Source organism: Ascaphus truei, chromosome 5, assembly GCF_040206685.1.
Source record: "Ascaphus truei isolate aAscTru1 chromosome 5, aAscTru1.hap1, whole genome shotgun sequence".
Classification (NCBI taxonomy): domain Eukaryota; kingdom Metazoa; phylum Chordata; class Amphibia; order Anura; family Ascaphidae; genus Ascaphus; species Ascaphus truei.
In genome coordinates, this window is record NC_134487.1 from 79,396,251 (window position 1) to 79,410,404 (window position 14,154).

At 43.0% G+C, this 14,154-nt stretch overlaps 1 protein-coding gene across 1 annotated transcript in view; it reads right to left on the minus strand.

Moving 5' to 3' along the window:
• Positions 1-9,687: 9,687 nt before the first annotated feature.
• Positions 9,688-14,154, minus strand: part of YAF2 (YY1 associated factor 2) — a 30,177-nt gene continuing 25,710 nt past the window's right edge. Inside the window, exon 4 of the mRNA XM_075600083.1 lies at positions 9,688-12,259. Within this exon, the coding sequence (XP_075456198.1) occupies positions 12,025-12,259 (235 nt within the window). The 3' untranslated portion in view covers positions 9,688-12,024. The remainder of the gene's footprint in view (positions 12,260-14,154) is intronic.

Below are 14,154 nucleotides of genomic sequence, written 5' to 3' on the forward strand. Positions count from 1 at the left end.
TGGATAAAAGCACAGTTCCTCTTAACCATGGGCAAGGGAAGGTGATTTAAGCCATGTGTACCTCCCTGGGAAGCCACCTAGCACCCAGGGAAGAAGTATGTATGAAGCATTGTCTTGTGTCAATAAAGAAACCTGTTTGTCACACAAAGTCCCTGGCGCCCTTCTTAGGCCTCGGCCATGGTTCCTGATTGCGGGCGGAGGCACGCTGAGGCTGAGGGAAAGCGGGTGCTTTCCCTGGCCTTAGACAGCGCGCCGTCCGTGGGCGTGTCGGGGGCGTGTCGGCGGGCGGGCCAGTGACGTCACGGAGCTGGTTCGCCCTCATTGGGCAAACCGCTCACGTGACCGGCCCTGCGCTACGGCGAGCGGGAAAATTTAAAATTTTCTTAAGACCTGCGCTTCCGCATGCTTGCAGAAGCGTAGACGAGCCCCTACTAAAGCCGCTCTCACTGCGGCTGTAGGGGCTCAGTGCCGAGCGGAAGCGCGCCTCCGCCCGCAAGCACTATCCATGGACGTGGCCTTACACAGCTTGCAGAACCAGCTAGCACAGACACCAGCACCCTGGGAAAGAGGTATGAGAGTCTGCACCTATGTCTCTACCTCACTTAATTGTGACCCTCCTTAGGCTGCGGTCCCAGTAACTGCTACAGCTCACACCTCGGCGTGCGCTGTGCGTATAAGCACCGCCCCTCAATGGGGCTGGGCCCAGTACGCACCTTCCCGCTGAAGGTGCAGCCGCGCCGTACTGCCAGGTTTTTGAAACTCAATGAAATGGAGTTTAGTTCCGGCGACGGAGGCGTGGCCACGGCCCTGCCGGCGGTTCACCCAATGAGGGTGAACCAGCAGCGTGAGGTCATGGCCACGCCCCGTAAAACTTCCACCACGAGGCCCCCCCCCGTCGGAATCTCTCTCTCCCTGGAGGACTGCAGATTGCGGTTAGCGCCGTGCACGCGCCGCCCCCCCCCCCCCCCCCTCCGGGCACACGTGCCACAGTGCTGACTGGGAACGCAGCCCCACTGCCGCTGACCGCGCTTAGCGCAGTTACGTCTGCAAAGGTTGATCCTCACAGCCACGCTCACGCGGTGCGCGCTCATGCTCTCCCAAGATTTGTGGGAGACAAGGGAGCTATACTTTCGGGCACAGGGCAGGGTCACATGATCCTGCTCTGACCAATGGAGAGAGAGGGCGTGTTTTAATGTGTTGTCACTTTCAGCTCACAAACACAACATGGAGCAAACACAACATGGAATTTAGCGGAGAGAGGTAGAGGGGGGGAGGAGACAAAGGAGGGAAGGGGGGAGAGAGAGAGGCGGGTAGGGGGGAGAGAGAGAGGCGGGAAGGGGGGAGAGAGAGAGGCGGGAAGGGGGGAGAGAGAGGCGGGAAGGGGGGAGAGAGAGGCGGGAAGGGGGATGAGAGAGGCAGGAAGGGGGAGAGAGAGGATGGAAGGGGAAGAGAAAGCAAGGGGGAGAGAGAAACGAGAGATGGGGGAGTGTAACGTACGGGCTTGCCACAAACAAGGAGGGACCCCGAAACTGAGGTGAGATGGGTAACAAACTGCACCCACAGCTACGGGGACACGCCTGAAAAGTGGAAAATAGGCATCTGTAACCGTCTGGGAGTATAAGATAAAGTAAGATACTCGCCAGACGAGAAAGGAGATTGCAGAAGATAGGTGGTACCGAGAGCCTGGGGTCCAGAGCCGGGAGGTAGGTAGGAACTCGCAAACTGAGGTAAAAGGGTCGAGAAGTCCAAGAGGTCAGGATACAAGGCAGGAGACGAGAGTGGATCCACATCCAGGCCGGTTCGGTATGCAAGGGGATCACTAAAAAGACAAAGAGACAGAAACTGAGGTAGGCACGAGAAGATAGGAAACGCTGGGGAAACCAGCGTAGCCGCTACAGCGCTGCGAAGGCGAAGTCTGCCAGGAACAAGGAAAGCAGCGCCGGGGCTGCTATGCAAGAAGGCCTTGGGATGCGACAGGAACTGAGGCAGACACGCCACAGGAAACGCTGGGGAAACCAGCGTAGCTGCTACAGCGCAGTGAAAGCGAAGTCTGCCAAGAACAAGGAAAGCAGCGCCGGGGCTGCTATGCAAGAAGGCCTTGGGATGCCGGGGACTGGAAGCAGGATACAAGGCACAAGTAGCCCAGCAGGCCAAACACGGAGTCTGTGACATGCACTGTTACTTGCAAGTTGGATTGCAAAATCTATGTCCAGCAACTTCCTGAGGGCGGGGCAGGCACTAAATAGCACAGGAGGCCAATCAGGCCAGATCTGCACAGGAGGCAGGTGATTGCAGAGGCAGGGAATAGATTGTCTGGAACCTGCAAAGCTCCGGGTGGAAGGGCTCCAGCCAAAGCCAGGAGTGGATTCCTGACAGGGAGGGAGAGGAGGGAAGGGAGAGAGGAGAGGAGAAAGGGGGGGGGGGTCAGGAGCATGGGGGGCTGGAGAAAGCAGGGGGCAGAAGAGAGAGCAATGGGGGGGTGGGGAAGAGGGGGTAGAGAGAAAATGGAGGGACACACAGAAAGACACACACACACACACACAGCCCCGATCCAGTCAATGACACGCTTCCTCCTGTAATAGCCACGCACCCCCCTGCTCATGTTCTAAAAATGTTGCAGGACAGCGATCGCTCATGCTTGGAGAGCTGGTGACGTCACCGCTCTCAAGCATGAGCAAGCTCAGCGGTAGCGGGGCCGGAGCCTTGGTATGAGCCGGGCAAGGAGGGGTTACACGTATAAGCTCTTTGAAGAATGAAATGTCTCTTTATTCTACCATCTGTAATGTAGTGGTATAAAATAACTTACATTTTAGACATTCAGACACATTTAGCCACAAACTCCAAATATATACAAATAAGTTATGGAGAGTGACAAATGGATAAACACCCTGCATCATACAAAGTAATGATAAAGAACACGTCTGAGCACATTCATGTCTCAAACAAATCCCTAAACGTTTGACACAGACTGTTTTTTACAAACTGTGTGAAACAGCAGGTATAAGGTTAAAGTGGATAATATGCATAAAGGGATGCACTATGGATGGGAGTACTCAAAGTGCGGTGCGGGATATCTGCCAGTAACTGCCATTCAATTCAATGGTAGTTACAATCAGATCGGGTATAATATCCGGCATCCCAACTAGCAGCATGAATTTCTCATTTGCATCTCATTACCCATCTCTTGTTGCAGTGGAAGCACTGTATGCTGCGTGAGAAAGCAGCAAAAGCAGGTTCTTGGGGTCTACCTAAGTCCTTTCAGTTTACCTCTGCATTGGCCCAAAGGTGGGACGTATGAAAGGGTTCCCCAAGAACTGCGCTCCTCTGCACAGAACCAGCATGCTAAGAGTTAACATCTGGGATTGCTTGCTGCTATGTATTACCATAACTCTGGGCCCAGGACATACTTGAAAATGAGAGGTAACTTCCTGGTAAAACATTTGATAAATAAAAATAAATACATTTGAATGTGCTCATAAGTGTTCTTTATATTTACTGTACTTTGGGAAATGTTGGGAACACCAACAGGGTTGGCAGTCTCTGCATGCGTCTAGTGTTACCCCGCTGTTTCCTCTCCTGCTGCAGTCTTCTCACCTCCTAGTCCCACGTTCCCTCAGAGTCCCTCCCTTCCCAATCAAGGCGCAAGTACTGCCTGCCTTAACCATATGTATGAGTCACGAGTCATGATGCGACTGTCACATGGCCGACAGCACTGCTTAAATTCTCAAAACACGTTGGGAAGTAAGCAGAATCCTTGACTCTTTCAGTAAATAAGCTGACTTGGTGGAAGTGACGTCAGACCCCATCTGAATTCCTGGAAGTGAAGGTAGATTTACACGCTGAGGACACCAGCATCTAAAAGTTTCTGTGATCAGATTTGTGTGCATTAAATACCTGTGTTTGAGAGTAGATCGTTTCAAGCTTCCTTATATTTATTACAAATACTTAAAAAAAAACTTCATGGTGCAGTGTATTCATCTGTACTCTATCTGTTTAGTACGCTCTTTGGGTTGAATTGCTCCTGGCCTCAGGCTCTATACCCCTTCTCCGGACTCACTGCTGAATATTCCAGGAGAAAGCAGCATGTTTCTGGTTCTGCGCAGGCTGCCACCTTCCCTATGGTACTAGGGAACAGGAAACGCAGTTAAATAACTGCTGACGTTGTCTGATGGTCTCTTTGCAGTCCTTGCTCCAGAGTTAGGCTGCACTGAGGGTGCCAGCGTTGCGAAGTATGCACGCGCTTACGTGTATGCGCACAATCAGGACATTCTAATGTTAAACAATGAGGTATAGCAAGCTAAATGCTCCTCCTGGCGGCCAAGCAGCGCATTGACACTGCAACATTTTGCCAAGACAAGTGAATTTGTTTTCAGGCTGCAGTAGCGTGATGTCAGCTTCATGTGAGCTGGTTCAGCCAATGAGGCCGAACCAGCTCCGTGCCATGTTTGCCACGCCCCCGATCGCATCCCTAATCTCCTGCAGCCCAGTACATGGGATGTTTACACATAGCATGGGAGACGGCCACGTGCACTCTACGTCGCAACACCGGCACCAAGCACAGCCTTAGGCCTTGACCCCGCTGCCTACTACAGCGTCCGCTGCACGGACGAGAGCCCTCCCCTCAATGGCGCCGGGCCCGCTGCGAGGGGGGGCCACAGCGCTGGGGCGAGAGCTGCTCCTGCTCTCAATAGAATTGAGAGCAGGACTCGCGTCGAGCGATACAGCACGCCCCCCGGCGGTTCAGCCAATGAGGGCGAACCTGCCAGGTGATGTCATGGCCGCGCCCCCTTCACTCCCCCGCCACGCACCCCCCGGTCTCTCTTCCTGCAGTGAGCTGTAGACCAGGTAATCAGCTGCACGCGCCGCCAATCTCTCGGGCGCGCGTTGCAGCAGAGATACCGGGGCCTTAGCCTTAGGCTCAGTATTGATTAAGATGCCAGAGTTGGGGCCTGGCGGAAACTGGTAGCCTGGAGTCTGAAATCAGCAGCAGCCGCTCCCGGGGGTATTAACAGTGTGTATTTGTAAATTTCACTGCTGCTGCAAATATTCAATTATTTGTAATAAATATAAGGAAGCTTGAAACCATCTACTCACAAACACAGGTATTTAATGCACACAAATCTGATCACAGAAACTTTAGGTGCCGGTGTCCTCAGCGTGTAAATCTACCTTCATTTCCAGGTATTCAGATGGCATCTGACGTCACTGCCACCAAGTCAGCTTGTTTACTGAAAGAGCCAAGGATTCTGCTTACTTCCCAACGCATTTCGAGGATTACTATTCTTGCCCCCAGATTGAGGCATATTCCTTTATCACTCACCCAGGTGAGGTATCCAGTGTACAGCTTAGCAGTGAACAGCAGCCCTGCTGATTGTGGGGTGGCACCTCCACTATTTGACACCAGTCACCATGGGACCTATATGAGATTGCAGATTGTGTATTAAAGAAAGAAAAAGTCACCAGAGTACCTGTTTTCGTTGCCTTGGTTGGGAGAATTGATACTTTAATATATTTGCACTTATGCCATGAATAAATTTCCAGCCTCTTATTATAAACTTCTTCCAGCCTCTTATTATAAACTTATTATTCACATACTAATGTGGGCACTTGTCTCTAATCAGGTTCTGCTGTACACTAAATTTGCATTGGTTCCTATAAGTGAATGGATAAAATGCCATACTGTGTGATGTTTATGCAGTGGCGAGAAAAAGTTTGTGCACCCCAATGATAATTACAGAAATCCCATAGTTTTTCCATGATAACCAGTCTTTTTGTAAATATCCAATAGGGTTTATTTATATTAATCAATTCCATATTTTTTAAACAAAATGATGTAGGTAATTAAAACCCTGGTTTTGTGAGCTAAATTAAAGGGGCTAATTAGAATCAGGTGTTTAAATAATTAGGTAGATTTTCAGGGGTGAGTTTGGGAAGCCCCACCCTATATAAAGATCAGAAACGTTGTGAGTTTGGTCTTCACCATACAGCTATGTGAAAACACGTCATGCCACGATTAAAATAAATCTCTAAGGACCTCAGAAAAGCAGTTATTGTTGCTCTTAAGTTTAGAAAGGGTTACAAAACCATTTGTAATGATTGGGGGCTCCACCAATCCACTGTCAGACAAAATAGTCTACAAATGAAGCAAGTTCAAGGCCACAGTCACTCTACCCAGGAGCGATCATCCTACCAAAATATCTCCAAGAGCAAACCAGCAAATCATACAGGAATTCACAAAGAACCCGAGTAGCATCCAAAGATCTGCAGGCCACTGTCGCCTTGGCGAATATGAGTGTTCATAATTCAACTATCAGAAAAAGAGTGATCAAGACTGGTGTTCAAGGAAGGATAGCTAAGAGGAAACCACTGCTCTATAAAAAGAACATTGCTGCCCAAAGAACACTTCTGGAACAATGTCCTCTGGACAGACAAGACAAAGGTACAACTTGTTGGTCTCAATGAGAATCAATGTTTGGAGAAAACCAAACAGTGCGTTCGAACAGACGGACCTCATCCCAACCATCAAGCATGGTGGTGGGAGTGTGATGGTTTGAGGCTGCCTCAAGAACCGGATGGCTTGCCATCATTAGCACATCCATGAATTCTCCCTTGTATCAGAATGTTCTAGAAGAAAATGTCAGGCCAGCCGTCCGTGAGCTGAAACGGAACCGAAAGTGGGTCATGTAGCAAGGCAATTATCCTAAACATACAAGCAGATCTACAAAAGAATGGCTGCAGACAAAGAAATTTCACGTTTTAGAATGGCCTAGTCAAACACCAGACCTAAATCCCATCAAAATGTTGTGGCAGGACCTGAAGCGAGCTGTACAAGCAACGAAGCCCTCAAATGCCAGAGTTGAAACAGTTCTGTAAGGAGGAATGGGCCAAAATTCCTCAAAACCGATGTACGAGACTGACCAGCAGTTATAGGAAAAACTCAAAGTCATTGCTGCTCAAGGGGGGGGCACCAGGTACTTGAATCTAAAGGTTCACATACTTTTTCACACATGGAGATTTAATAATTTCACGAATCATTTATGGATCAATAAATGTTGAAAAGGTATCATGTTTTTGCTTTATCTATTATTAGGACTTAGATTAACATCTATTATCATTTTAGGTTTGAAATGTGAAAATCCTAAAGGGTTCACAAACTTTTTTTTGCACAGCACATGATTATATAGTTGCTATATACACCAAGTGCCCGGTACAGTTGATAGCCTGACGTACATATAAATGCTTGGTGATATACAAGGATTTCTGTGGTCTGGTTCCGCTCTGCTGCTGATCTATTCCCGTGTTGATCGTACACATAAAAAAAAAAAAAAAAAGTCTGTACTTAAGAATTAAATTTCCGTCTTACATGAATGCATGTAATACATAATTTAACATATTAAATGTAAGCATGGGATTAATCAAATCATGAGGTGGGGCTCACTCTTGCCACTGGGTGGTAGTTTGTCAGTCACAGGGGAGGGCCTTAGGGGCAGTACGTGAGTGTGACTGACTGCAGCCTGCTGTAAGTTTATTAACTGCAGAACAAAGTCAGAAAACTTTTAAGAAAACTTTGTTAGGGATTTCCCGCCCCCTCCTCCCCCCCAGGAAATTGTATTTCTTAAACAGTATTTTCCAGGAAATATGTAGGTTTTAAACCAGTACATAAAAAATATTAAAGTGGAAACACTGGTCAATAGGTTAGCTGGCCATGCATTTCGTCACTAGGTTTGCATGAAAAGCGGTGTGAAAGAACAGGTAGACGTTTAAAGCAATCCATGTTAAAGTGTATAGGTAACCCAAAGTTACACACTATGGGGCTGATTCATGAAGCGCTGGTATTGCATTCAAGTCAGTGGGAGTTGACGCCGGATCGGGTGCAGGAAACAATACTACTGCTTGATAAATCTGCCCCAATGGGGTGTACTCATTAACATCCCATTACCCAGAATCCCTGGCTACAACGGAAGCACTGTATGCTGGATGATTATGGACACCGGAGACGTGAATGTGCTCGTAAGTGTTCTCAATCAAAGTACAAGATGTCTTTTTTAAATGATCACCCAAATATTCTGAATTTAAAGTTTAGAGGCTGAGGCATTTTGTATGTCAGAAGACAGTCATTTAGTAAACGTTATTAAACATAGCAAAATGCTGTACTTTCAATGGGATTGACGTCACATGAACGGATACAAGACTATTTTTTTAAAGGAATTTCAGAAACAAAATAGTTTAAAAAGTTAATATAGAATTCATTGATCGCTAATTCATCGATGCAAACAATGTATTGGACTAAAAACACATAAAAAAAAAAGATATGTGCCTGATTTTGGTGTCAAAAGCAGAAGAAAATAATCACAAAGTAATTATCTTGGTGGCTCCACTTAATTTAGCAGTGAGATTATTGATCCCAACTAGGGTGCAGAAATACTCAAACTGGTCAAAATTAGAAGAGATTGTCAGTATCATTTATTTCAATATATTATTCATAATGAAAGTATCCCAATAAATTGTTTATAACAGTTCTTACGAGAGGGGCAAGGAGAAGGCACACAAGACAAAGTCCTCTATTGAAGCCCCTATTTAAAAGGAGCAGTTCCTACTTTTTGTTTTTTTAGCCCCCATGGTTTTTTTAAAAGCATTGTGGGAGCACGTGATCGCACTATCACTGGTGACGGAAGGGGAGGAATTGTCCTCCGTCCATTCCACTTGCTGATAGATCACGTTCTGCGATCTCCCCATGAAAAACGAGCAAGAACATTATGACATAGCTACTACATTATGGACAAAGTACCCATGTCTAAAGGGTATCCTATTAATTAAGCATTGCTAAGTAGTGAGGTACTTTATAGATTATCACCACTTCATAAATTTGTCTCAACAGAATGAAAATATTTTTCAACAGTAGTTACTGAATATTAACCAATTTAGATAACAATCCTCTTAAATGCATTTCAAGTTGTAATCATGAGGCTAGGTCTATTTAGGAGGTGGGGAAATCCTTACACAGATTAGTGTTTGATAGTTTTGTTTGTGTTTGATAGTTTTGTTTTTGTTTGACAAACACTTGGGGGCATTTAATGTATTCATGCCACCATAATCTGGGCCCCGAGTATCTCAGGAAACAAACAGATCAAAAACAAGAGATTTCAATAGTACAACACCACACACACACACAATAATAGTGTTGTACCGATTCCATTCACCCTGTTATTACATGCCATATAGTGGTTCAACTGCAGCCAAGCATTCCGAGTAGGTACATGTGCAGATTGCTGCAGCTTTAGTTTATACCACCATTTTCATTAATGTAAACCTTGCAAAGAATGAATAAGTACTAATTTAATGGACATATAAATAATGCATCATTTTGCTTATTATATCATTAGCAATTGACTATGTGAGGTAGGAAAATAACAAGCTTCAACAAGTCAATTTTGTGGATAAACAAAAGGCATATAAATTATTTTTCTTTTTAATATAACAGTAATTTTCTTCAACTAACTGTATTTCACAACTGGCATCTTACAAAATTCAGTACCATGTGCATGGAGAACTGCGCTTTAACAAATACAGCACTACAATAATCCAAACATCACACATGTCAGGGAATACAAAGGCATTAACTGGGTAACATGACATTTTTATTTTGGATGAAAACATTTCTTGATTGTAAACAAAAATTCAAAAATCTGTATTCATAAAAATATTTTATTGGTACATGTACAGGATACCAATTGGGAATAATGGTTTTCCACAGCAGGCCATTTTCAAATGAACAATGGTAATTTATTGTAGGCTGACACTAGTATAACTTTATGAACATACAGACTGATGTGAGATCATGGAGTGGTCACAGCACAAGACAACTCTGGGCTTCAAAAAAGGGTCAACAATAAAAAGTTCCTCTGATTATTTCATTGTCAAAGAACTGCGACAATATAAGGGTTACTGACTTAACGGCAATAGCAGTAAGTAATCAATGTACATTCATCTGACCTAAACCAAGTGTGTCAAACTGTCCTCAAGGGCCACCAACAGGCCAGGTTTTATGGATATCCTGGCTTAGCACACGATTGAGCCATTTGTGCCTAAGCACGGATACCCATAAAACCTGGACTCTTGGTGGACGGAGTTTGAAATCCCTGACCTAAACAGCCATGAGATCAACATGACGAGGTAATGGGATAAAAAATAAAAGGAAAAACAGGACCATCAAAATGTGGTGTTTAGTGTATGGAAAAAACAAACAACGTCAAAGAGGCAGCCATTCCATATAGGACCCGTCTTCATGTATACATTTCAGATAAAGTTGCTTTTTAAACCAGAAGTGAATTTACCTTTATAGCACCATTCATTTTAATATGTATTTATTGAGAGACCCAAATGTTAACATCACAATGCTAACACCCACTAAAGTATTTCCATTAATCGGGCAGCCATTTTTGAAATACAAGGTCATGGTATTCTTTCTGAAAAATGAATAGCCATAAAAACATGGAGTTGTAGAGTACGGAGTAGAAAACTTGACAACCACCGCTTAAGCTTGTTTCGCAGAACATTGTTGTGTTGCTCTGCAATCGCACAAAGCAACCTAAATACACACCCACATGCCCGGTTAATGGTATGTCAAATATTAAACGGCAATATAAAAACAATATATATTTTCATCCTCACTATTGTGCAACTTTTCATATAATTGTATTAATGCAAATGACAAGTCAAAAAGGTACATATAAACAAAAAAAAAAAAAGCTTTGGGTAACTTGACATTAAGACAACACCATGTAACAGATTTCTGCTTTTTTTCTTCCTAATATGATAGCAAAATACCAAATTTGAAATGTGTATTGGTGTTTTTTTTTTTTGCCAAATAAATCAAAAGAAAGAAATCCAGAGTAAAACAAATACATAGTGTTTTCCAGAGAAACAGCCATCTTATTATATGTTTGCATTGTATAGCAAACATTACATAAGAATATTTAAAATGACAACTTGTTACAGCTAGCAACATAATCCAGAGTAACAGTTAACCAGAAAAATACACGTATACAAGGGGGGAAAGGGGAATTGGCAAAAATTCATACAAAGGCTTTATTTTATATTTTTTTTCCTATTTAAACCACACCAAGTACCAGCAGGTGCATTTAATATAACCACTTTGAAATTCCTGTCTCAGCAATAGTTGATTAAATTGATTTGTTTGACTTGTATACATAACTATGCATCAGAATTTTCCAAATAATACATATTTAGGCAGCTTGAACTATGTTATAAAAGGTTTTTTTATTTCAGTACATGCCCGTAAGAAATATTTCAAGATGTATTAGTATTCACTAACCTAAAAGTGAAGATGGACTTACTAATAACACTGCATAACAAATGATCAACCACATTTCCATGGCACTTCAACATTAATTTGTAACACTTAAGACTAAAAATATTTTGTCTTTAAACCCCATCAGTGCCTGAAAGACGACATTGGATCGCACTGAGGGTGCTAAAGGACATTGCCAACAGCAACTTTAAGAGGGACTCTTGTAAAAAGTCACATTAAAAATGTTTTATTCACTTACACGTTCGTACTTCGTTTAATTTTACACGGCTCAAACTTACTTTTACTGGCTCAAGTCATATTTGCACATGCTCAGAAAGTGAATTGTGGAGATGTCATTAATAAATGGCCTCCCCCCTTTGACTGGTCACATCAGATAAGAGCACATGCTGCACTTTCCGTTCCATTTTCACTGAGCAGGGATTGAACATGAGAAACTAAACACACTGAAGGTATTATTTGTCCAAGCTGACTTGTTACCAAACTCTCACCTTAAGTGTGAACTTGAATACTGCACTTACAAATGTACAGATAAAAAAAAAATAAGTGCATACTTAATTTTCAACAACAACAACAAAAAACATACCAATTTTGCATCAGATAATTTTTTCATGAAAATGTGGTAACTGTTGGCAAACGATGTTTATCTGAATATTGAGCAGAGAAAAGACTAAAGAGACTGGAGAAAATAAACTTTAATGAGATTCTCCATTTACTGATGCTTCTCCTCTGGGTGAAGATGACCTGGATATTCCCCTCTCTGTGTTTTCAGAGCCAGAACCACTCTGACTGTGCTGATCCACGGAAGTAGCGCTGGATGCGGGAGGGGACTTTGTTTTCTCCTTAAAGTCTGTAATAATGACTGTCAGATCTCCCACTGTAACCTCCAAATGTTGTGCACTACTTCTATCCACATTTTTCAATCGTGGTCTAAAGCAGATGGATTAAATAAGAATTATCACACAAATAGAGGAATTGAAGCCTTTATCTCCATGCATTGTTAGTTTAAACTATATGCCTCTTCTGCTAGACACAATCTATAGAAATGTAGATATTCCATAATAGATCATATTTTAAAAGTAGGTCATAAAGGGCTAAATGGTGGCATTGTACTGCTCTTCTAACATCCACAAGTGTATCGATGTGTAGTTTTATTGTAAGCAAAAGTGAATAAATACACCTTCCCATAATGGCTCCCAGATTAATATATGTATGCCCATAATCCCTTTGCAATCAAAAGAATGAGCAATGCAAAGGCAACACTGAGGTTTTACAACTTAAAGATATATATATTTTAATATAGGAACCATAAAAAATGCCTAGAATTTGGTCAACACTTGTGTATAAAATCTGAACTGGACAAATACATCTCTTATACCGACTGAAGAAATTGCCCTCTATGCATGTCCAGTTCTCCCTTACATGATTGAAGGGAGATATCATTTGTAAATATGCCCTACACAGAATATGAAGCAATAATGGTTGTAGGGACAGGTCAACACCACTCTTCAGTGCTCTAATTAAAACATGGACATGCCCAGAAAATAAAAAAGCTTGAAGTCAATGCGACCATACAAAAACCTAAAGCATTGCTCAGCCTAATGGGCACACGTACGAACGCACTGGGCACAAAAAGGAACACACTGTATCATAAAAATAATCTCTGCAAAGCAGACGTGCTACTTGACCGTCAAAAAACACAGGTAGCTGTGGGCGAGGGATTTACAACCTGAACGTGTTCTACCCTTCATCTCTGGCAGGCTTTAAACATTTGTTCTGTTGCCCAGGGTTGCCAAATTCTACTATTTTACTAGGTCACACACGAATTTTATAGTTAAAACCGAATTGAGACTGAAAGTGTTTTAGGCCGTGTGCATGTTGCGGAGCAAGTATTTAAACCGCAATTTCTATAGCCCTAAACCAGAACTAGTTTAAGCTGATGGCATCTTTATGGAGATCAGCAATACGCCGAGATGCAAGTTTATAATGGTAATTATTTCCCATTAAAATGAAAGCGTTTCTAAAATGGACATAATGAGAGGTTATGCCACTATTGTCGTGTAACTATGTGGTAAAACCACTGCAATGATATCCACTTTCTTAAAAAAAACAACAACAAAAAACCATTTCTTAAGATAACTAGGCGGACGAAAGTTTACACTATAAAAGCCCAACTTCACATGCTTTTCTTTGGAGAAATGGATCAGCCAGCTGGGCCTTTCTGCTGTTAATGTGATCATCAGGAAAAGATTTAAAACCCAACATGGGTCCCTTAACAGTACCAACTTCTTCCTACCACAGATGCATCTACATTTTTAGAATTACAATTGTAATACATTTTTGAAGTCCAAAACATACTCTAAAAAAAAAAACGTTTGTATCTTGAGCACAGCAACTGTATTTTTTTTCTCTAAAGTTCAATATAGATGTGAAAACAGCTAATTTACACGATGTAGCAGCTGTGTTAACGGTTATGCTGGTTTTGCATTACAGAAGAACAAAACACGGTCTTTAAAAAAATAAAAAAATAAAAACTTTTTTATATTTAATTTGCCTGCATCTTATATACATTTAGGCATACCCGCATTAACGTACGCAATGGGACCGAAGCATGTATGTAAAGCGAATATGTATTTAAAGTGAAGCACTACCGTTTCCCCCACTTATCGATGATCCATGTACTGTACTGCAATCGTCATATACGTGCATAACTGATGTAAATAACGCATTTGTAACAGGCTCTATAGTCTCCCCCCTTGCGCACAGCTTATGTACAGGTAGGGAGCTGGAACTGCCGTTCAGGACGTGCGGACAAGCGCATGCGC